Consider the following 25431-nt stretch of genomic DNA (forward strand, 5'->3'; position numbering starts at 1 on the left):
GTTTCAGGACGAGAGGCGAGCGCCTACAGTTCACAAATGACAAGAAACAGTGATTGCAATAGAAACCCTACTCCACCCTTTGCTATAGCAACACCAACATACAAGTTGTCTTCTCATGGAAGGAGACAACTATGGTTGTCATCTACTCAAGTAATGCAAAATTTTCATTGAATGCCCTTCAGATGGTCAATCTCTTATGTCCAGAACATAAGGTTAAACATCCTTTCACAGAATGAAGGCAGCAGTTACACAAAAAGTGTTTTTTTTATTAACAGTCAGGCTTTGGCAAGTGTATTTACTTTAATGATCGTCCACATGTGAAGTGGAACTGAAACAACTAAACCAGTTTGAAACCACACCATTTGTTATTGTGAGGAAGTCCATGCATGGGCATCTTGCTGAGATTAGATGTACCCTTTTTTGATTTAATTTGAGGCAATGAAAACCAAACCCCCCAAACACAATGTAAATTAAGTCAAAGCGGGATATTAATCCAAAGAAGATGTGATCTGAAGTATCTGGAGGCATACAGTAAAAATGTTATTGACTCTTTAAAATTAGTGCAAACACAAGCCATCCTGAGTTTCACTGGCTCCCGATCATCTTCTGCAAGTGTTGTTCACAGAATATGAACTGAATATGGAAATGAACTAATAAAGATTTGCTGCACTTATTTCTCCATAAAAGACCTTAGAGCATTGCTCTAGAGGTCACTTTTCAGGCCAGCCAGTCCACCTCCCCTGTCAGGTATTAAACAGATTATTTGAAGAATGCAGCAAAAATTGCCTCCCACCACCTCAGTAAGTGATCTAATTCCCCTCAAGATAAATAATTATTTGTGAAGAAATAAAAACGCATTCTAGACCTGGTGCATTGGCTCAGCAACATCATATGTGATGTAAGTCAGTGCACGATGGGGAAAGATGACTTAGAGTCCCGAGCTGATCCCATAATATACGTTTATATCCATGGAATTCCCTGAGCTTTGGGTTAAAAAACTCCGACAACAACTTCATTTCGCACTTTATGCCATGTCCACAAAGGATGCAAATGTAGCCCAGGATCATCATGTGATTGTGAGCCCTTAGGACAGCTCAAGGCTACAGTGGATTTACCCTTTTACTGCAAACTTACCCGGCAGTTGGGCAGGCTTGCAGTTAAATTATTCCACACAGGCAAAACCAGCCATGAGAGAGTCTGTCATCAAAACTCTTTCTGAATGGCATAAAAACATTAAGAGGAAAATACAGGCACAATACTGGGGATCACAGGGTGAAGGGAGAGATTTTTATAGTAGACTGGACTCAGACTCCTGCATCTGCCAAGTGTGCAGTTAAAAGTCTTTGGCTCAATTAAAACAATTTGTCCATGGAATAGTTTTGCATAGACTTGAAAAAACAGTCACTTGTTTTGTTTAAATTGAAGACAACCACCTGGAACGCGTAGCCCTCTCCCATATCTATTCTGCGCTGTATAGCATTTATCTCCTACACAGACAGGTATATTTCTGAGTTTATGAAGGGAAGTGCTTCTTAACCATGCCGGTACACAGATTTCATCTGGTCCCTCACCGCGCTCTTGCTCTAGATAATGAAAGCCTTTTTCTGTGTTTTTCTTGCTCTGTAGTCACTCATGGGCATCTTTCTGCCATATTATTTCCCAACATAAATGCACAGCTTTGAGAGAAAACAGTGCATACAGCCTACAAGAGAGCAGATCTCACAATACGATTGCTTTTAAATTGCTTTCCTCTGGATACAGTACAGGTTTGCTTTACTATGTCTTAGAATATAGAAACCCTACCCTGAAGCACAGGTTATATATAGAGCTCAGCACATTAAAAACACTTAAGCATCTGAAGCCACATCCTCTCCCCTTGCCCTTCACCTGAGAAAAGCTAGGCAAGGTGGCCTAACCCCTTCCTTTTAGTGGTGAACTGCAGCAAATCTGTTGATGCGTGAGTCTGATAGTCCTTGGAAACCCACTCTTTTTCTCCCCACTAAGAAAATTTGCGAGAAATCTCAGATAATCCTGAGGGAACTACAGGAGCACTGATCTAAATGCATGGTCCAGAAAAGGGGTAAATTACAGGAGGCGGCAAACAGGACATGGGGACCTGCAGCAACTTGCTGATGAGCCTGGAACTGCTCAGTAAATGAACCCAAGAGGAGACCCTGGTATGTCTGGATGCCGTCTCTCTTAGCTCGAACAGCCAAGTTATTTTTGGACTACAAGTGAGGCAGGACAATACAAGAAAAGGCTGCAGAGCAGTCAGCGGGCAGATCCAGGAGCCGGGACAGTGACCTGGGATGCGGCCGAGTTCCTCCTTTCGCCACGGCCTCCCCAATGTGACTGTAGGCCTAGTTGCCAAGTGTTGCAGTTCCTCATCTCCAAACCGGGGGGGTGGGGGGGGGCTGAAGGGGGGTTAGCAATAATACTTTGTAACACGGGGTGACTGGGGAGAGAAGGAGCTACCAGTAGGCACCACAAGCTACGTGGGTCATGGAAATACTTCAGCACCTTTCAGAGGATGGTGCGGGGGGCTCGTGGCCTGTGCAGAAAAGCAAGTCCATGTGTGCACCACAGCAAACGTACAGATGGGAAATTTCTGCACTTTCACTGCACAATATTTAGGGCTCCACAAATCAAAGAAGGTTGTGGTGCACTAAAAGTATCCTGAATGAGGCCTGGGTTACTTTTGCTACAGATCTGAGGAGGTGATGGGGGAAACGTGTCTTATTCCTGCCATACCTCCCAAATTTTGTGCTTTCAACACTCCTGCTTTCTCTCCTCCTTTCCGACATTCACCCTTTCATTCCCTCCTTCTTTCCTCTTTCCATTTTCTCTTCCTGCCCATCTCCTTCCCTCCCCCTTCTTTTGAGACCCTTCTAAACAGTGCACTTGTCACAAGCTGCAATCTAAGGGAGAAGGTTTCAGTTCCTGCCAGTTTGCAGCCTCTTTCTCCCCAGGTCAGCAAAAAAAAAACCAACAAAAAAGAAAAAGAAGACTTTTAAGAAGAGATCAACACCCCACCCAGGCGATAAGGCATCTTTCGAAATCCTCCAACCCAAACACACCCACAGCGTCTCTCGCTTCAAGGCTCTTCTGTTCGAGCTGCTTCGGTACTACAGTGCTCCCTCAAGAAGAGCCCGTAAGAACTGCACAAGGGTGTCCCGTCCCCCCGTCCCCCCCCCCCCCAGCAAGAAAGCCAGCCCTCTGCTGCCTGGGCTTTGAGAAACAGCGTGGGCCACTTCTAGGTGCTTGGAAAAGGCTTGGTTTAGCTTTGCAGAGGCTGACGGACCGGCCGGTTGGATGGGGGTTAAAGGAGGGGGAACCGCTCTCCAAGTCGCAGCAGCGTCCTCGGTTGCTCAAGGCCACCAGAGGTTGGTTGGTCCGCGGTTTTTTGCCACACTCTTTGCTTCCCCTTCCCCCTGCCTCGCCCCAAGTTAGGGTGAAGTTTCTCCTCCAAACCGCCCCGTACCTCGCTTCCCCCCCCCCCCCCAAATAAAAAAAAAAATAAAGAAAAAAAACAAAACCGCTGGAGGAAACGCACGGGCGACCACCAGCACCAGCAGTGCCTTTCGAGCAGGGCCGGGCGGGGAAATCGGAGCCAGGGGCACACAGCCGAGGCCAAGCTCGGAGCCGCTCTCGCCTCTGCCGCCTCCGAGCTGCTCTCGCCGCCGGCCCCAGCCTTCCTCCCCCCTCCCCGGCACCCCGGCTCTCTCCGAGGCGCCTCGCAGCCCCGGGGGCAGGAGCTGTCACTGCCTTTCCGCCGAGCCAGGCGGGTCCCCTGGGCCCCCTCCTCGGTCCCGTCCCGTCCCCCCCCCACCTCCGCGGGGGGCAGGCAGGCAGGCGGCTGGCCCCGCACAGCCCCGCGGAGCTGGGGTACGAGCCGGCTCCCCGTCGGCTGCGAAGCCCCCCGGGCAGCGGGGAGGCGAAGGGGGGAGCCCCGACACGCTGCGAGCAGCGGAGGAAGAGGAGGAGGAGGAGGAGAGACCAGCCGCTCCGGGGCGGAGGGACGGAGCCGGACCCGGACCCCCGCGCCCCATCCCAACACCTCCCCCCCTCCCCGGCTGGAGGGGTCCCCCAGCCCCTCCTGCCCCCCTCTTACCTTAATAGTGCCGTCCATCTAGAATAACTTCCAGCCGGTACCAGCAATATTCCACACATTGACCCGGTTTAGCCTGCAACCGAAGCCTCCTGAAGTTTTTAATCCTTCTCTCTCTTTTTGCTTTTCTCCCTGCCCTTCCAGCGGTTTTGCTTTTCTCTCTGTATCCCCTCTCCTCCTCTCTCCCTCCCTCCCTCTCTCTCTGTCTCTCTCTTTTTTTAACTTTGGTTGTTGCAGCAGAGCGAAAAAGAGACAGTTAACCGGATGAAACGTTTTTTTCTGCTAATTTTGGGAAGTGAAGTCACTCGAGAAGGAAACTTTCGTCTCTCCGCTGGTCCTGCCTTCTTGATGAAAATATATATATTTTACATACAGGATATTTGCTCCATTTAGATAAGAAGGGGCAGAACAATAGCTACCTCTGTCAGCTCTTGTTTGTCGCTAAGGCAGCCAGTCCAACGCAGACCTTGCCTTGCACCCCAAACCGTATTAGCGAGAGCCGTGTGTCATCCCACAGTTCAGTTTAACATGTTTTTTGCAATTTTTTTTCTTTTGGCTGGAGCAGCTTTAGCCTGACTCACTGAATTTCCGTCTCTTCCCACAGATTTTTTTATTAATGCGTTTTCCAGTCACAGGCAAAAATTAAGGGGAGAAAACCGTAAATACATTTCGGTCGCGGCAGGCAGAGAGAGAAAAAGAAAAAAGTCTGGCGATTAAAACGTATTTAAAACATACTCCGGCCCCTCTCCTTCACGTCTCCCAGCAAGGAGCATGAGACGAGGGTCCAGTCCCTGCCAGAAATGAGCGGTAAGTGCAATAATGCAAGACAGACAAACGACTCCAGCAATTAAACAGGGGCTGGAAATGGGGCTGCAGGGAAGTGGAGGGTCTTTTCCACTTTCACCCCTTCCCTTCACTCCCAGTCGTCTGGAGGGTTGGGATATCGGGCTCTGAAGCAAAGATACTGAGATGGATGGATGGATGGATGGATGTCCATCTATTTCATTTCAGGGGCTGGGAGTGCTTTCCCCAGCCTCCTCTCACAGCGCAAGTTTCTCGCTAAGCTGTTAAAACGCCACTCAGACGGGGGCGGGGGGGGGGGGTGGTGAACCCAAACAAACCCAACCCCAAAACACTTTATAAGCTAAAAATGACAAAAAATTACAATAATTGTCAGAACAGCTGAATTTTCCGTTCCCGGATGCCGTGTCAGAATGGGCACTGCAAAAAAACCCAGCCACCACCCTTTAAATCTCATTTTAGACCTGGCGAACCTCTGACGTGCAATTCTCTCTTTCATTCAAACGGGAGCGATCACCAAAAGAGAAACGCGCTTTCCTTTTTCCGGGAAAAGCTGAAACCCTCCAAAGGACCCGAGGAAAGGAGAGAATAGCCGCCTGTCCACTCACTCGCTTCCCCGCCCCCCCCCACCCCCCCACTTGCAAAAATAACAAGCAGCTAACAGCGGAACACATCATGCAACACTTTGGGCGTCCTTTATTCCCCACTTCTGCAAACTGTTGCAGCCCGAGGAAGAGAGCAGAGGGTGGAATAAAAGGAGGGTGAAGCCAAGAAAGAAAAGTGTCAAGGCAGGAGGACACTCCTGCACGTCAGATCTCTCGGTGGAGAGGATTACCTTGTCCAGTGCCAGTTGTGTCCAGTCTTTTTGTTTCCCCCTGTCTTTAGTCCAACCACGGGGGGGGGGGGGGGGGAATCAAAATTATATCCAAAGTTATTCTGCACCCGCCCCTTCCAAAAGGGAAATGCAATAATGCCACTAGTGTTTCTACTCGGCTGCGGCAGAGATGCCTTATTAATACTTTATTTCTCCAAGACCGAAGCTGGCAGGAGAGAGCTGTAGATCCCCCTTGCCCCTCCCTCCCCTCCCTCTCCCCTCCTCTGAAATTAGCCTCATCAATTCAGCTACAATTTTTTAGTTCAGATGCAGACACGGGACTGAACGTGACCAGACCTGGAGGTTTTGGCTTGCTGCTTGCCAGCGATTGAGGCCGTCTGCAGCCAGGAGGTGAAGGGGGGGGGGAGCAGAGGGGACAGCCCGACAGCCCGACCGCCTTCCCTCTCCCCCCACCCCCGTCCTCCCCCTGTCTGCTTTACAATCCAGGGGTCTGCGCTGGGGTCCCCGGAGAGCAGCACATCTGGATGCTGCTAGCGGGGTCAGGTCCCCCCTTGCCTAGGGCCACAAGAACTGGAGTTCAATTAAAAGAAATCACGGTTAACCCTTTGCTTTCCTCATTACTCTTTCTTTTTCCCTGCCCTCTGTCCCGTCCCGTCCCCCCACCCCGCCTCCCGCCCCGCAAATACTCTCTTCCCCACTGCCCCTTCAGCGTTACCACATGGCAGGCTGCAGCAACCAGAAAAGCAAGAGGTTAAAGGGAAGAGTGAAACGCATCCTTTCAAAACCCAAATGGTTTCCTCTCTAGACAACACTCTCTACCAGCCCCGAAAAACAACGGGGGTGGGGGGTGAGGGAGAGGACAGGCTGAGGATCCTAACCGCGAAAGGAAGGGGGAAAAAAAAAATACCCTGGAAGGAACCTCTGTCATCCACGGACCTCACAGAGACTTTTGGTTTTAGGCTGCGTGACCGACAGGTCTTGGACGGGCTGGCGGTGGGGGAGAGGCGGGAAGCTGAGAGCGGCAGGGAGAAACCACCTGAAAACGTGCCCAGCTTATGGGAGAGGAGCCCAACATTTGCAGAACACCCTTTCCCCAGCTCCGGGCTGAAGAGCCAAACAAGTCCGGCACCCGCAGCGGATCCCCAGTGCTCCCAAAGGCTGGAAGATGTCAAACAGACACCCTCCATCCCACCCTGAGATATTTTCGGAGCCCAGCTCCGCATTTTATTGCCAGACGGGCACCGTGACCCCCAGGGGTTTATTTTGCATGTCTGAGGATGGCTCGAAATGAAGCCTCTTCGGGTCACTTGTTAGATCGGGTCCATTAGGGTTGATCCCTCCTTTACCTCTTGTGTTTGGTCTAAAATAAGATTTGCGAAAAGTCCAAGAGATAAGGTAATGAGCGAAGTTGTTAAACATTGTAACAGACAAGCCGAACAATCTACTATTTTTCCTCCCAAATAATGTAACAATAGAACCTTTGCTTCATCTTTTCTTTTTTTTTTTCTCTCGCCTGAAAAAAAACCAAAACAACAAACCAAAAAACCAAAAAAACCACCCCAAACAAAAAAACACCCTTGAAGTTATCTCAAACTTTTTGGAAAAGGCTGGAATATTCATAAACTCCGTGCGCCAAGCTCTGAATCATCCTAGGTGATTGTTCAGTGGGACTTTGGGTATTTAACTGTTTGAGAGGAAGGGAGCAAAGACAGGCAGGGGAAAGCAAAGCCATCACCGGGCACGGTGCTGATCCATGTGCGCAATTTTTAATCTGATGCTCAGCTTTTGGATGCATATGTATATACAGTAAAGGAATTATGATCTGTTTAATGTGGTTACCACCAGACATCTGGAAAATCATTTGATCTTGGCAACCACGGAAGATTTCAAATGCTTACATTGGGACAGGCTGGTAGAAATCAGTTACTCCTCAATTATTATTTTTTTTTCCACTCCCCTTATGAATGAAACAAAATTCTCGACCCACGTTTTTAATTAGTTCAATATTGATCTCAAGCACTTGGCATGTCCCCACCTCCTCTCTTCGTCCTTATAATTGGATTACAACGACCGCAGCCTCACACAGAGAAGGTGAAAACGCCGGGTTTTGGCGTGATTCGATTGAAATTAATAAGGAGACGCTGGGGGGAGTTTGGCCCAGGACTATTTCACGTCCAGTATCAAAGGAGTTAACCCCTCGGTGTAGTTCAATGCCGGTCCTTCGCGGGACTACATAACCTCAAAGATATGGATTTTCTGTCTGTAATTCAGGCGGGATTAGCGGTCATCGCTTCATAATTAAAACCGTATAGTTATTCTGTAGGAATAAACATAACGAAAACCTTCCCGGGCCTCAGCTGCAGGTTAGAAATATTATTTTCGGAGGATGGGAAAGGGGTTTGGTTTATATCACCCTCTCTTACCCGAACAACATCAGCTGAGCTCTCCTTAACCCCCAGCCTGGGACTGTGGCTTTGAACTAGCGCGGTAAATAGGGGAGGGGAGCCCCAGAAACCAGCAGCCACGCCTTGACTTTGTCGCTAGAAAGTGGCTCGTTTCCCACTAACTACCCGCTAACTGTGACAAAGTGTCCTCTTTTTTTAAACTATCTTTTTGTATCTATATATACACACACACCTTGCGCTAAGTATATTGCGTGTGTATATATTTTATATATATATATATAACCTCCTATATATTCTATCCTCTATAAACGTATTTACAATATTTACCATCATTCTTTGCCCGGAGCTGTATTAGCAGAATGCCAGCTTCTATTCTGCTCCGGTCTTTACTAGAGGGAAAATCTCCACCAACTTCAGTGAATGTTTAAAATTTCCGGGTCTGAGTCTCCTCTGGCACCGACTCCGTTGCAGAATGAAAAACGCAACGTGTTTTGTTTATTTTCTAAACCCACATTCTTACAAGCAAAAAGCCCAAACTACAGCCCTGGGATTTGATCCCCAGAAACGAATCCCAATTCTAAACTAAACTAATTGGGCAAACCTCTGCTTTTCAGCTACAGCAATAAAAAGGAATCAGTAGAGTTTTCCAGCGCCACAGCTGAAGGATCGGGTCCCTCCTACCTCTTGGTCTACAGGAACAGCCCATGGGATTTGGGAACTTGAAGCCGGAAAGTTATTCACTGCTAATCGGTACTAAGTAAAACATAATGTCTTAAAAGTGGTGTGGAGAAGATCCAGTAGCTTTGAAGCTGCATCGCAATTAGGCGAAGAGTGGGGTAAGCAGTGTCCTGGCTAGTTTTATTTGAGCTCCATGTCCCAATAAACCAGCCCCCGCCCTCCCTTCCTCCCCCATCCCGCAATTATTGAAAAGCTAAGGCACAAAAAAACAAAAATACTGAAGGCCAAAAAAACAGACTGCAGTGCACTAGCTCCAAACGTCTGGCCCCTCGCTTGAGGCCATAATTAATTTGAGATTTATTTTTATTGGAGAACCCAGTCTCGTCTGACCTTAGCCAAACAAGACTTCAGCGAGACCCTTGATGCGCTTGAATGGAACAGAATATTTCTCTCTAACTTCTCTTCAGGCGTCCGTGCCTGCTTTGAATTTGTTCCTCAGACTTCATATATTTGGAGATTTGCAGGAAAGATTTAAAGCATTTTTCCCCCTTAGCATTCACTTTCTTCCCTTTTTGCTCCCCTCTCCCTCCACACCCGCTCTGTTTCTAAACACAGGGCTAGGAGAGCATAGGAAAGGCTGGAATACAAAATTCCCTGGATTCAGCGTATTGGTGGGGGGCGGTTTTCTGTAAATTGTGAAAGAACGGAGCCATTAGAAGGTCGCAGAGTTGGGGAAGGAAGGGGGGTTGGTTGCTTGAATGCTGCTGTCTAAAGGCGGGAGTCACTGTAAAAGCGTGTCCCTTGTGCCCGAGAGCCTGGTTTCTTTTAGAAAGCTCCAACGTGCTACATTTCCACGAGAGGAACAACGTTTCTCTCACCTTCTCGACCTCAATTCAAACCGTTTCTTGAAGGTAAAGAGGGGAAGAAACAATGCCAGCCCTTCCCCACGCAGCGCTGGGGTTGAGCACGGGAAAAAAGTCAGGCGGGCTTCGCTGGACACCGGGAAGTGGAAAGGGATTTTTCTATTTAAAATAGAGAGGTAAGTGCAAATAAGAACTAAATCCATAAGCACCGAGTTGTCATGAAGCATTAATCAACGACTTGCTAAAGTCTAACAATTTAGCAGCGTTTCTGCCTCAAGAAATGAGCTTGGGGAAAAAAAAAATAAAAAGAAAAAAGAAGAACGATTCGGTATATACGTAGATTAATCATCACGAAGTGTGAGAATGACGTAAGAGTTCACAGCAGCTTCTGCCCACTTTACACCTGCCGACAAAGCTACTGCAATTTCCACCTTCTCTGGAGGTGTCTGGTCCCGTCTTCCCCAGCCCAGGTGGGAGGAACTGAAATTCTGAGGGACGCCAGGAATTGGAAGAAAAAAAAAAAAAAATCAGAAACGGAAAATGCGCAAGAAGATGCTTCCAGCAGGAGCAACTCTACCTGAACTGGGGAAAAACCAGTCCACGAAGGCTTTGATTTTCCCTTTTCTGCCAGGCTAAGGCTCTCTAGCTGTTCTTAAGAGCATGGGGCACGTTTCTGTCTGTTCCACATAGCCGCATTTCCAGCATCCCTGCATCTCTGAGCACCTGTGGGACGGATGACCCGTGCACAGGTCCTTCGGCAGCTTCTTCCCCTCGGCTGATTCATGAGGCACCATGTCTGCTGCGAGATTTCTGTTGCAAAAACCCCCAAGAAATAACGGGATATTCTTTCCTTGCAACCTGTCCCCGAGCAGCCTCTGGCTGCTACTGCTCAGCGGGAAAGATAACGTCAAGGTTTGTCAGTAGCCTTCGTAGTACCCGCTCCAAAGAAAATCTCACTGTTTTGTCCTTCAAAAAATAGAAAATATTTTAAAAATCCCCTCTCTCTTTAGGGCTTCTGTAAACTTTCCAGGCAGAGTGAAAGCAAGAACAAACTAAATATTGTTTCCAGCCACCCAGACTATTTTGCCTCCATGAATATACTTCTTTGTACGGTCCCACAAACGTTATGGCTGCATGAAATCCATTTTTTTTAAAAGCGAGAAGTCCCGCCCTTGCACGGTGGTTCCTTCCCGGAGGCAAGTCCATCTTCGTGCCCTTTCAAAGGTCTGGGCTGGAGACAATTTTCCGCACAAGCTCGCAAAGGGGAGCACGCAAGTTTCTTTGTGGCCGGTGCCCAAAACCCCCCAGGGGGTCAGAGTGGGGGGCGAGCACGCTGCCTCCCCCAAGCCCACCAGGTTTGCGGGGGTCCAGCGCATTACCCGAGCTGTTTCTGGGGAACTGCCTTAATTATTCCCCCCCCTCGGGAGACTATTTTAAATATCATCCCCAGGCGTGGCAGAGGAAAGCAGGGGAAAAGCAGGGGTGATGCCAGGATACCCGCTCCCGTGTGAGGGGGAGAATCGCTGCCCTCTCCTTTGACTTCTCCTGCGAAGGCCAAGGGACTTTTCCAGCAGGTCCTGCCTCAAGCTGGCAGGGCTGGTACCTGGAAAAGGGGCTCCAGAAGAAGGGAGGTTCATCCCGACCCCGGGATGCTCTGCAGAGCCCAGAGAGCTTCAGGCGCTGCTTTGGGGAGGGAAGGGTAGAGGCTGTGTTTACGGGCTGGGGAACCGAAAGCAGAAGCAATGACTTTCTCTGTGCGAGGAGGGGAGTGATAGAAGAGGAGATAAGCGTTTGGATGTTGCCGAAGGGCAGGAGAAAAGCGCGGGTGAATAACACAGCCCCAAAATTATTCTTGTACCACCTGCCTTTACACACATTTTAAACCACAAACTGGCAGTGCAGAAGGGGAGCGAAGACTCCTGTGGCCCGGAATAGTTTGTGGCAATGGTAATAATTAAAAATTCAGTACTCAGAGGTCATGTTGCTTTGCTTATAGCCCTAATTCTTTCCATATCCCTACAGTCAGGATGCCAGTGCTGTCTTTTAAAATTTAATTTCCCAATTATATTACACGTTTCATTCTCTAAAGTCAAATACTCGTGTTTAGATGAGATTAGCACCCTCTGATATAATGTAAATGATTAAGTACTTGCAGATCAGCAAGTCCCATAACGGTATAAGGAATAGAAATACTTTATCAGTTATGTAGAATAAACCAGTAAGGATCAAAATGATTTTTTTATATTTGAGTTTTCCTACCCCTCTATTGCATTAAGGCCCATACAAAAAGTGTGTATCAGAAAAGATTGGGTAGTCCTGTCATGAGGTTATATAGGATCTTTTAACAGTGCTTTAGATACAGATCCATACATCCTATGTGTTTGTGATGTAAATCAAGATTACAACACTGAGAAGCTGAACTTCACCAGTATGACTCAACATAAAGCACCCTTGTTAAAACAAGCCATTTTAAAAATGAAATCCTCCTCTTCCTCCTCCAGTCCCACCCCTCTCTTGCATTTTGAAAGCCATGACAAGAAAAACAGTGTGGCCTGAAGGTGGTCCTAGGCTATTTGGTACCCCAGGGATATGACAGTGAATTTGTTGCTCCTGGGAGCTCCTGTGGAACAGCCTGCTAGCAACCCCCTCTCAGTCACAACAAATAGAGATGAGGCGTTTTTCTGTACAAGGCACGGAATAAATATAAAGTTTATGTACGTGGTGCCTTTGTTGAAGAGGATTTATAGAAGACATTGATCCAAATTTCGCTTTTTCTGCTGTGTAATGGGGGTAGTGTATACATCATCAACTGAGATCCCACAAAAGTAATAAATAAAATACTTCTCCCTCCCACAAGACAAGCAAATATGTTTTTCTGGAGAAGGAATGACATGAAAAGAAAATAGTAATAATAATAATAAAAAAGACCTGGGAAGGAAGAGGAATTGGAACTCAACCTCCTGCTTTTCAAACTTCTTGCTCACCACAACTTGGGAAGTCCTTGAAGATCAGTGTGGGGAAGCAGGAAAGAGAAGGCAGGTGCTGTCTAAACCCGAACAGCACCTTGTTCTTGCACAGCACTTCCATCCACACTTTAAAGATGGAAAAATGGAGGAACAGAGAGTTGAAATGTCTTGCTCAGGAACACCAAGCCCACTCTGTCAGGGCTTGGATCTGTACCCATGTTTCCTGACTATCTGCCTAGATCATTAGTCAGTCCCACCTCTTCTACAAATAAGCCAGTCATCGTCAGAATCTCTGTTGGCTCTGGACGCATTCAATACAGTAGAAGACATCACCAAACGCAGAGGACCCAGAGACTGACCTATCCCATGTGTTTAAGGTTCTAATTCTCCTGAATTTAACCATGTTCCTACTTCTATGAACAGCCTCACTGGTCTGAATGAGCTACCCAGGTACCATTTTGCACCACTGGTGCTGAGCTGCCCAACTTAAAACTTTTAAGGGTCAATGGGAGATATTTCCTTTGTCTTCAGAAGACTTTGGGTCAGTCTTAAGAGACTTCTGTCAAAATCCTGTTGAGTTTTTTAAGTACAGGAACAAGTCATTTCCCCAATGACATTGGTGTGAATGAAGCTTTACAGACAAAATACCAAAGACAAGGTCCTTGCCCAAAATAATGGCAGCTGATGATGAAGGGTTGTAATAAAAGGCAGAGTTCAGCATCACACAGCTCACTTAACCCTCCACTGCTGAAACACTGGATATAAGTCCAGCCTGAGGAGTTCTTCCTGGTGGATAAAACACATGCTTATGTGAAGGGAACTTTGTCCAAGCACTTTGCCTGCAGGATTGTACTTAATGAGAAGGCTATCCCGACACAGTTGCAGACAGACTCACTCAATCCTGCTGGAATGTTAAATTATTTAGGCCTGGATCTTGGTTCCACTTAATTCAAAAGGAATTTTGCTACTAACTGGAGCGGCGGCTGGATCTAGCCTCACAACAAAAGGCAATGATACCATACTATAGGATGTCAAAGGGCCTTCATCTCTTCATTGTAAACAGAACACATCTCAGATCATTTCCCACATACAGGAACTCCAAAGAGAAATTAATGCTAAAGCTGGGCACAGACTGCATAACGTGTTTCTTTTCTTGAACTTTGAGTGAATTTGCTTTCATGAGACTTGGATTTCATTTGTTTTCCACAGAGTTTCTATTCTTCCAGAATCTGGTCCAAAGCTATAAGAATTTAATAAGCAAAATTAAATCACCAACATTCCCTGAAATGCTGAGCTAGGAGTGTGATTTTGGGGGATATCAACTGAATTTGGAATCTTGACTATTCCTGGTTGGATTTGCTCTAGAAACCTGGTCCAGAGAACTGCACAACTTCACCCAATCAGGGAATACAAGTAATGCCACATGACCCGGGAGTCATCCCACCAACCCTGCATTTCAAATACTAATACTCTTAACAAACTGCCTGCAAAATGAGCCATAGCTTAGGGATTATATACAGAAATCATTCAGTGAATCATTTCCAATAATGTGTATGTACATGAAAGTCACAATTGGCACATGGATCATTAACTAAGGTGGTGGGGGGGAGGAGACTAAATTCCTGTAATAAATTATTCATTACAAATTATCCACCCAGCTCTAGTTAACACCCTTCTGTGTTTCTTCAGCCTGGGAGAGAAGAGGCTTGTGTTTTAGATTTTCCCTAAGTGCTGTTGCATGCGGGGTTTGCCTTAAACGTGTAACCCAGATGTCCCAGGCTTGGTTTATTTACATTCTTGGGAACTGTTGTGGAAAAAAAACTGTATAATGTCAAATATAATATAGTACTCAATTGAGTTATAAAGGGACAAGGCTGTGCCAACCCTTCTTTGGTATTTGGTTTAATCTTATGAAGAAGAAAGAGGCAGAAGTGGCCCATCAAAATACATTCCAAGATCCATATTTTTTGCTTAAAAAGAAGATATACAAACAACTATTTAGAGTACAAGATCTAGCAGTATCTGGCATTAGCCATTATCAGTAAAACCAACTGAAGTCTGTTTGCCTACTAAATTGTATGGAAGCATTGCTCAAGGAAAACCATAAGTAACACTGTGAAAGAAATCCCAGTGTTACGTAGCATTTCCTGGTGTGACAATCCATTTCTGGTAACTGAAAGAGATGTTTTGGTTTAGCTCATTAAATATTTCCCCCCTCTAAATCCATTTTGAAATGTACCTTTCAAAAAACATAACTTCACATATCATCTTGCATATTGAATTCAGTAGCTGGCACAGCAGAGATGTAGAAGGATATTAAATGAAATTCAGCTCTGGTTCAAGACTAACTGGTATCTAGGAAATCAGAAAATTAGAAGCCAATTTAAGAAAACCACTATGATATAACATTGGTAGCACACCACCATTATCATATTGGTTTCAGAGCAACAAACCACTACTATAATGTAATTCAGGACACCCTCATTATAATACTAGTTATAGTATAACCCATCAAACCAAGCATCAATGCCTTATAAAAGAAAAGACCACTTTAACATATTGTTGGTCCCTGATGACACAACTTTTGACTCAATGCTGCGTATTTCCAGAATGATAACTGATACTTGAGATTCTAACCCCTCTCCTACCAAAGGTAGAGGGATTTTTTCTGCTAAATTCAGTGAGAACGGGAATGAGATTTTCAACTAATACAATGATTGCGAATTTTGGAGGATTGTAATTTTTGACATTACCTGTTTAAAGATGCTGTCATGTCTTACCTTGACGTAAGACGAAGTGTCTGGTACAGTCTGAAACATCCTTACTTGTTTAATAGATATATTTAAAGGTCCTAAAATTGACCTGAAATTAAAAAAAAAAATAAAGATCAGGTCATATATAGTATGTAGAAAAGTAGAGAAACAAAGCACTGCTTGAAAAGTAAGATTAGTAATAACATTTAAAGAGAAGTGATCAAGCATTTAAGTGTACCGTTTAAAGGACACAGAAAAACGTCCACCACAGTAACTAAAAGTCAAGTAATAGAGAGGACTTCATAAAGCAGGGTTTTATTTCTATGCTTTAACAACAGTTTGGTTTTGCTTTTGGATTCCTCCCCTCTCCTCAGGAAAAGAGCCTTCTTCACTTTTGACCAGAGCAGAGGGAAATGTTTGACATTTGATTAACTGAATTTCTTAGCCAACAATTAAAAACCAGCTGAAATACTCATGTTTTCATGTCGAGACTAGTTAACCCTATTGACTTGTATCCAAGGGTTTCACTTGGCTAAATGAAGGGCAGTTGCCTTTCGTGACTCATTGAAACCATTCCGAGCCATTAACCTGCCGGCCTCTATTGATTTAAAGAACCTTTCTCACCAATAATAATTAAACAATAAATTAAAAAAAAAATATAGCGAACGGAAGCATCATTCCAAATAGTAATTAAAAAAAACCCCAGGGTTGTCAATCTCAGCCCTTCTATTTGGGATAGTGCAGTTACTCAGTCAAACATAGCGGTGCTTTATCTCAGGCTTGCATCAACGCAGTACATCTGTTTTTCTGTACTTCTAAGACTTGATGATCTCCTGATGAACAGGTTTTTTTGCCTCCCCCCCCTCCAAGTCATCATTACGGAGATGCAGAGATTAACAACGATAGTGAAAAATGTAATGGTGTGTGGGAAAATAAATCTGCAGTCACTAAACTATCCGACAACTGTTTTTTCCTACCCGCTCCTCTCAGGATTTTTAATCCCCTTGGAAAGCACCAGAAAGCGATTAGTTTACTGTAATTAGTGCATCGTTAAGAAGCACGAGCCCCCCCCCTTAGTATGCAGCTCCTAAGTGCTGCTCTTCTGACGGTCCCATTTTCGCGGGGTGGGAAGGGAAAAGTTAGAAATTTACCCAGAATTTACTGTAGAAAAATTCTACTACAGAATTAGAAAGAGGCATAAAGGAGTGCGCAGGAGCGGTCAATACTCCTGGGTTTGGGTGTTTTTTTGTTTGTTTTTGTTTTTTTTTTTTTGCAAGCTCTTCAGGAAAAGCTGTGGGGTCCTAACTTTGCAGCTAGTTCAGTTTGCCCGCATCTAATACAACCCAGACACCGCTGGTTAATCACGAAATAGCCTTCGTTTGATTAATGAAGAAGCCTGCGCCGTGCTGGAGCTGCCTGTTCCCTCATCTCAGGAGCTGCCTCCCCCCCCCGCGGTGAGAGCCCGTCCTCGCCCCCAGCAATGCCAAAGAGCCAGGGAAACACCTCCGTGTCCCCAAAGCCAGCTTTGAAACATCTGCTGATTTAAAAAAAAAAAAAAAAAAAAGGGAGAGAGAAAGCAAAAAAAAAATTACCCACAGCCCAACAACTCTGGAAAATAAAAGTTCGCTATCTGCACGTAACTCTCCCCCCCCGCCTTTTATTGATTTTTAAAGCATTTATTACGCAGCCAGCTGGCACAGAAGGGCAACTGATTATAAAATCGACAATGTGTTTCTGATAAGTACAATTCTTTTTTCTGTCGTCCTCCCTCCTAACACATTCCAGTTTCTTTTGCTTCTGAACTTGCAACGGGGGGTGGGGGTAGACAGAGTTGAGGGACAAGGTAATTTTGCTTAGCCAGTAAATTTTCTAGGGTCAAGGATTCACATATCAGTTTCCCCTGCTCCCCTCTTTACCCCTGATTAGCGCTCCCCCCACCCCCGATTACCTCCCTCTTATAATTACGCATGTTCATATAAATAAATACATCTGCATATTTGGAGCCAGTCTTAAGAAGTCTGCTGTGGATTATTTATCAATCGTATTGCCCTGCCAGCATCAGCCGCAATATAAAAGGGCCTCTTAAACTGCTTTTAGATTCGCCTCTTGCTTATTCTTATTACTATTATTTAAATGACTCACCTTTTATACCCTTTCCCCTCAACCAGTGGCAGACCAGTTTGTAAAGATCCAGGTTGAGACCAAAAATAAGACTCCCCACCAGTTCTGGATTACTACCCTGCCGCTGCAGTTTTGCAAAGAGGAGAGATTAAACTTGTTAGATCCAAAGCAGCGCTGAAGTTAAAATTCCCAGCCCATCCAGACAGGCTGCATCAACCAGGCATTTCCTCAGGGGGCTTCTGTAATGCTCGCAGCTCCAGGACGTGCTTTCCTTTCCCTCTCTTCTATGCCCTCTACTTTTCATTTGATTTCCGCTTTCCCCCTTATCAATATTTCAGCTGCTCCCTCAGATTAATCATGGCTATGTGGCATCTTCGCCCAATGAGCCCGCCTGGCGCTACTCGCCACTTTAAAGAACAACCAGGAAAAAAAAAAAAAAAGAGAGAGAGAGAAAATTCACAACTTTCTTTAAAAAAAAATATTGCTGAGGAGTCAAGCCGAAAAGAGACGCTGAGTGGAGCTCAAGTGCTACTTTAAATCCCCCTTTAAAATAAGGAAGTTTCAAATATCCGTTTTTAAATCATCGTTCCTTACTTTGAGCTTTTTTTCCTGACTCTTACCTTGAATATAGTTAACCCATTTTCCCCTGAAGCAGAACCGAAAATATGACAGACGACGCTGCAGATGCACACGGCTGGAAAAGAGAGATGAAATCGCCTCGAAACTATTCTCTATATTGGATCAAGAATTCAGCCTTTCTCTCTGCAAGCTGAAACCTCCAGATCCTTTTAGCTATTTAATAATACCCTATCAAATAGTAACACATTTAGGGAGAGAAAGGAAACACATCTTCAGTTCAGGGATATATTTTTTTCCCAAATGGGGTCACGTTTCTGGTGCATATTGTCATCTCAGAAGGGTTCACAGATAATATTTTGCACTAACCTGGGGAAGAAACTTCCAGGGATTTTAGGACGACATCAATTTTAAATGTAACCCTCAGAAGGGTTACCAAAACTATTTGGAAAATGTCCTTCCACTCTCTATTCTCTTTCTCTCCTTCCCGGCTTTGCCCCAAATTCCAACATATTGAAACATTTTTCTCCTTAATAAGAGGAACATATAAAGTGAAGGGGTGAAAGGGCAACTTGGGAGCCGTGCCTAGAGCTCCGCACACAATTTACTCTCTGGTAGACGAGGCGTTTAGCATTCCTCCCAATTTCCAAGGAAAACAGACTCAGACCTGTACCCAGTGACCAGGGACCTCGCCAGAGCTACTTTTTAATATAGAAATTCTTCGGATTCTTTGTTATTATTATAATTGTTGTTGTTGTTTGTGTTAAGAGAAACAGTTTCCTAGGCAAGGTAAAGCAACGGGGATTTTAGGGAGAAGATAACTTCCGATGGAAGGAAAAATCAAAGCGACAAGAGGGACTTGCGACGTGCGTAGGAGAGAAAGGGAATAAAAAAAAACCCCTAATCAGCCTTGTCATTTTTAAATGGCTTTTTAAAAAACCCGCGTGCATCGGGGTTAAAAATGCCGTTTGCAAGCCTTAATCTCATTATTCTGTGGGGATGTGAACAACTCTTTCTGCACACTCACAACCGAGCTAGCTAGTGACCGAATAGGATCACATTTCAAAGTAATTTTTCATTCTTTTCTCACGTTTCCACGTGTGAATTACACAAAACACGTAGCTGAAGAGGAACCCCGAGGGCTTACTATTGTGTTAACAAACCCCTCTTCCTCTTATTTGCGTTGAGGGGCAGCTAACAGGCGTTCGCATCTCTTCCCCGCCGCGCATTTTACCCGCGAGTTTCCTTTATTTTTTAAGCAAACGTGCCCAAAATCTCAGCCTAGCTCTGACAAGGACCACTGAGCACACGCACCTAATAAGCTGCAATGAAATAAACTTTAAAGGTTGGCGTTAACAAAAACTTAGGATGTAAAGCACTTACAAGTTCAGGGGAAATGCTTGCCCTGAATCTTGAGCTGGGTTTGCTAGCCCTTGTAATCAAACCCCACAGTCGAGTCAAGAAACCCATGTGGCTAGTTGCAGTCATCTTGGGAGCTTTACTAGCCCAAAAGAAAATTGCTGGCAAATTGGAAACAGCTGTAGCATTGGAGACGAAAAAAAAATCACCCCCCCCACCCCCAACACACTCACGAGCAGAGAAAGTTAGAGAACTTTTGTTTACACAAATAGCTCCAATGCAGACATGACATTTCAAGTTTTCATCAACAAACTGTAGGTGACTTGTATGTAAGCAACATTTCAACATTCATCACTGGCAGTGATTTTTTAAAGATGCCTATGAAATCTCTCCCTCTCGCACATAGGTGCTTCCAGCTCGCTCCCGTGGCAGCTGCTTTCGCCTGTGCCTATGCCCCCTTTAACAGGGTGCTAGCAACACAGTGACTTAAAACCCACAAAGAATTTTATCCAAGGGGGTGGGGGGGGAGCCTGACAAGTGCTCGATTCTCATAAGCCTGTCGGACAATTGCTAGAACAAATGAAACGGTGGAAAAGCTCAGAGTCCTGCAAAATGTGCTCTTTTCATGTTTTCTATTTATTAGATACGCTAAGAGAAAACAGACTCATATGAGTCCCAAATGTAGGCAGAGTATTAAAAGAGGCATGTGTATGCTCCAGCAATTACAGCTGAATTTGATTAAAAACGTCATGAGGACTGCAAAAGCAGGAGTTACCTGATACACTAACCCTGAGGTTGCTTTAGGATGAATTATAACACAATTCATTTTATTTTAATAGGTCACTATAAGATTAACTGTTTAAGGATGGAGCTGTGCTATAAATGTTTACATCAAACCAGAAATAAGCAAGCTTTACTTTCTGGCTGTTTAGAAATAATGTTTATTACATTTTAAAATTCCTCAACATGTTAATTAGAAATAAGGGGAAAGTATGTGAAGTCAAAAGGAGTTCCAGTGCTTGACATGTAACCACACACACACTTCTGTGCTTCAGTTTCTCTTTCCTAGGAGGAAAATGTGGTGATTTTTAACTGGCCATCATCATTTCCACATGCTATGGGAAAATAATGACAACAACTTTTTCCCCCCCTGCTCCTCTCACAGTCTTGGTCCAAAATTTGAAGGCACTTTGTAGCCTGGGCCCATGGTCAAGAAGACCAGCCAAAGCCTGGGGTGACGACTCTGTCCGGCTAAGCCCAGTGAAATCAGCCACCACAACAGCCAAATCTGTGTGTTTGGGAGGGCCAAATCTTGAAGACCCGTCTGTGACCGAGGCACAAAATCTCACAGGCATGAAGGACTTCAACACACCTTGCCACTTTCTGTTCCCAAAGCAGGGACTGTATCTTTGAACTTGCTTTAGCTGGTACAAATGTATCTCGCAGATAGGTCCGAGAGACTGAATAAAAATAGCCTCATAAATTTCCCTCTCAAGAACGAAAGGGTGAAACAGAAAACTACCATGGAGAGATATTAATCTGATTTTTCATCTGGTGTACTGCTGGGTAGTTTTTGGATGAGATAAGAAGCCCTCTGTGGCTGCAATTTTTTTTTTCCCCTGTGCTATCTTTAAGCAACATCTAATACAATAGGTACTTGAGCACAGCTGGAACTCTAAGGAGCAGTTGAATTTAATTATCATTAGTCATAATAGTACCATATTTCTGAAATTAAAATATTAATTCTATAGGAAATTCCTACCTGTTAAAATTCATTTTCATTTAGAATCGAAAAGAAGGGCAAATTTAGAATTTTAGCATGAAAAGAAATTTCTTTAATATTTACTTCAAGGAAAACTGAAGCGATCATCTCAAAATGGTTTCATTCAGAGGAATCAGAAAGACCTATTTCAGTGAAGATAGGCTGTTTCATTTTCACTAGTCAATGTAACTAAAAGCACTTTGATAAATTCCACTGAAAATCAGCAAAACCACTGCAAATGTTTTTGGGAAAAACATTTAAGCTTTGCTAAATCACTCTCTACCATGAAAAACACCTTTGAAATAGAATATGTTTCACCCTGGTCTAATATTAACGATGAATGTCATTAGTATATTAAAATAAATAATCATAAATTATTGATAAAATCATTATCACAACAAAAGAAAAGCTTTAGTTACAGAGATAAAATGAGGGGATAGGAAAAAGGAATTGCTGTAATTGTCAGATTCCATATTATTCTTGAAAAAGGAATGTTAGGTGAAGGTTCATGTATGTCCCAGGAATTATAAATCCTGCTTAATGGGAACAAGAATCTTTCACTTTTGCTGAACTGTCTTGATTTGAGGACATGTTCCTGTTTAGACTATTTATTTTGACAAGTGTTTATTGTGAAGTTAGAAAAAGTGTGGGTTTTGGTTTTGGTTTTAAAGACATGATCATTTACAAAACATTGGCGTTTCCACTCCCCTTTGTTTATAAACATTTGAGGAAATTATTTACTATCCATAGGATGTCATGTAACTCTCCTGTTAAACCAGTTTTAGTTTGTGACTGGATTCATGTGTTTCTCAGTTCATGTGTTCTGTTTTTCCTTAGTTTTCTTACTAGACCTTAGAGAGATCCTCCTGCAGGGTAGGTTAGACAGAATATGAATGTTATAATGAAAGATGTTTCCTGACCCAAATATAGCTTAACAGACAAAAGGGCAGGAAGGAAAGTTTAAGGACGGGGTGGTAAGACCTTAGGCCCCATGAGAGCATCTTGGTGGCAGAAGCAGGACAGAAATCATTGTCCTCTGCTCTCCCGGCACCTCACTGCTGTAGATGTGCCCCTGGTGATGCCTTTTTTTACCAGCATTTTTGCGTTCAGCCCTTTCAATGTTCGTTTGGTGACAAAACACCTGTCGGCCATGCCACCCCTTGCAGCTGCACCTGCAGAGGCTTACCTGAGCCTTGAGAAGAGAGGGGTCTGTGGTGCGGGGGACGCTGCAGCCTTTGGGGGCGCGAGGGGAGAGGGAATGGGGCCATGAGGGGGGGATTTCTGCGGCCCTCTCCACGCCAGACAAAATGGCGGGATGTGTCGTGAGGAGAATCCTGCCCTGTCAGTCTCAGCCGGTCAGGGGAGAGCGCCCACAGCGATTGGCTGTTCTCCCCCAGAGGGCGGGTCAAGGGCCACAGGCAGCCAATGGAAAGTGCGGGGCACCTCACACCTCAGCACAGGGGCAGTGAAATGGCTGTCGTGCTCTTCCCCTGAGCCGCCATGGTGGCTGTGGCACTCAGCACGTTCCTCCCCCAAATCCCTGTGCTCCCACCTCTGTCTTCCTCCCACTTTTACCCTCCTTTTTTTCAGAAGAGGGTCCCTCTTCCGTACCCTTTTTTTGCCCTGTATGTCTACTGCACCCCTGTAAGTAAATAATACCAATATTTATCATCCCAAATGAGACCCTACCACTCTCTTTCACTTTCACGCACCAGCATAAACACCTGCCTAGCTGACACTTACTAGAAAAATAAAGAAAAAAGTAAAAGAAATTAAAAGCAAGCCTCTTCCTCTGGCAGAGCTTTGCCTCTTAAGAAAAGAGAAGTAGCAGTGACGCCAAGTTCACTGCAAGATTCACTGTTACTTTGCTTTTTCGTCATCGATTTTACATGAGGCACCTCTTCTAGGAGAAAAGAAGGTCAAAACCTTTTTTTGAAATATGAAACTCGAGGATGCCCTTGTCTCCTGCACAGGTCTCCCTCCTTGTATAGTCCAGGTCCACAGCTTGATCCCTGTGCATCTGCTCACTCTGGGATTTATTCTTTGCTTTTTTTAAGGAAAACCCTGAAGTCTTGCACCATGCTGATGGGAACCTGCTGCTCACTTAGAGCCTCCCTGGCCATTTTTGACTCTTGTTCCTGGAGTAGCTGCTGCTTGGGAGAGACCAGGCAGCCTGCGAAGACACATCTGGAGTTCTAAAGGGGCTCCATCTGCTCTGGTGTCCACAGAAAAACAAACAACCAAGCAAACACATCAATTATTTCTTTCCAGAGGTTAATTTCTTGAAAACATCTCACCTTGTATTTGAGCCTGTGTGGATGGTAAAGGAGGTGAGCAGGAGGGAAGAGAGCAAGAAGGAAGTCAGCTCCATCAAAAGGCAACATAAACAGCTGAATGCATGAAAAGGAAAAAAAAAAACCAAACGAAAACCCCAACCCTGAGGTGAATTAAAGAAAAATAAATGGCTAAAACAGGAGCTGGATGCGATTCCAAGTGTTTTGACATGGAAGCATGTTTCCCATTCCACTTCTCTGCAGCGAAGGTTTCTCTTTGAATTAGATGAACCATAAAATAAAAAGGAAATTTAGAACAACACTGTAAAATGGTGTTTTACAGCCCTTTCCACAAAAGGCTTTCCCTTGAAGATCTCTTATACCTTGGGCCTTGTCTACGCACTATCATCAGACAGCTCGCAGTATACCAGTCAAATTAAAGCATTTCAATGCCCGCTTCTCCCGAGCAAGGCTGCAGCCTTTTCAGAATAAAGGTGCTTTATGTGAGAATAACTATTCCCATATGGAAAGGAGCGATGATTTAGGAAATCTCTCTGGTTAATATTATGAAGTGCTTGCTGTGAGCATTTGCTGTATCATGAAATGGCTCAATGTCAGGACATATCCCTGTTCGCTGACAGGGCCTCTGGGACATCCTTACCAGAACAGAGACAACAGAAAGTACTGAGTTCAATAGACATTATTTTGACCAGCTGTTTATGAGCCAAAGAAATTGTCTGGGACAAGAAGAAAGTAGTGTTCCCTATGCAAGGAAAGGAGGCAGGAGGAATGCAGATTTGCCTCAGACAACAAAAGTGTGGAGGGTATGAAACAGGGATTTGAAAAAGATTCACAGGGAAAGGTGTGTGGGTGAAAGAGGAATCTGTGTGAAGGGGAAGGGAAGGCTTGGTTTCTTTTTGTGCCAATGACGGAGAGCACTTGAGGAATATGCTCAGAGGTGCCTGGACCAGGGACACTGCCTGGTTAGCCTCTGGTGATCTGAGCACATGAACCCTGGGATATTGGAGCTCACTACTGAAGCTGGATGTGTGCTAGGACTGTGACAACAAGGGGAGGAAAATTGAAGGTGCTGGAGCAAGTTAACTACAGAATAGCTGCATCCAAATGAAAGGCTGTACCAGTACATGAGAAAAAACAGAAACAAACAAATAAATGAGAATATTGTTAACTCAGTTAGCTAAATCAGTACATAATCTGTGGTGGTCCAGGCTTCTGCAGCTGATGGCTGCTGGAAATCCAATATGACTATGGTCTCCATAAGGCTCTCTTTCCACTCGGTAGCTAAGATATGAAAGGTATGTAATAAGTTACAGATTTTAAGGTAAAACCAGACTATGTCTCCTGAAGGAGGTGTATTGCTAAATTTTTCTTGTTTAGAAACAACCCTTAGAGCATGAAGACTTCATCCAGTTGGACTTTCAGAGGAAGAGTATGCAACCTCACTTTTTCATTCCACAGGCATGCTTAGAGACAGTTTTTTGAGCTGTCTAGAACAATGTGAATTACTGTTCTCTGATATAACTAGCCCAGATATTTTTGTCTTTGAAATACGTTGCAGATGAAGCCTACACACTTTTCCAGTTACTATCAAAAACCTTGTCCACATGGGGATAAAAGGTGATTATAAAAATATCCTAGTGACTATGTGAACAGCTACTACCTTGTCCTGTTGGTACTAAGCCACATTGCTCTAGGTGGCATATGAACAAAGACCAGATGATGCTCTGGGCCCCAGAGAGCTTCTAGATTTACACAGCACATTATAAAACCCTGTAGCGTGATAGACTGACCTGTGAGCTGCTGCTGAAGCCAGCATGTGCTCTGCAATCCTTGAAAATCAAGCAGTTTATTTTAAGGAGCCTGCCTATGGATTGAAGAGCTTAAATTTGGGCTCCTAATTGGAAAATATT

At 44.7% G+C, this 25431-nt stretch overlaps 1 protein-coding gene across 2 annotated transcripts in view; it reads right to left on the reverse strand.

Annotated features, from left to right (window-relative positions):
* Window positions 1-18139, reverse strand: part of FLI1 (Fli-1 proto-oncogene, ETS transcription factor) — an 89111-nt gene extending 70972 nt beyond the window's left edge. The window contains exons 1-2 of one of the 2 annotated variants that reach the window (XM_075034908.1): window positions 17552-18139; window positions 15437-15518 (exon numbers count right to left, since the gene is read on the reverse strand). In XM_075034908.1, the coding sequence (XP_074891009.1) occupies window positions 15437-15475 (39 nt within the window). In that variant the 5' untranslated portion in view covers window positions 15476-15518; window positions 17552-18139. Of the gene's footprint in view, window positions 1-4111; window positions 4397-15436; window positions 15519-17551 lie in introns of those variants that run through there. The other variant, XM_075034909.1, reaches the window with a different exon arrangement.
* Between the last annotated feature and the right edge of the window lie 7292 nt (window positions 18140-25431).

Source organism: Buteo buteo, chromosome 9 (genome assembly GCF_964188355.1).
Source record: "Buteo buteo chromosome 9, bButBut1.hap1.1, whole genome shotgun sequence".
NCBI classification, from domain to species: domain Eukaryota; kingdom Metazoa; phylum Chordata; class Aves; order Accipitriformes; family Accipitridae; genus Buteo; species Buteo buteo.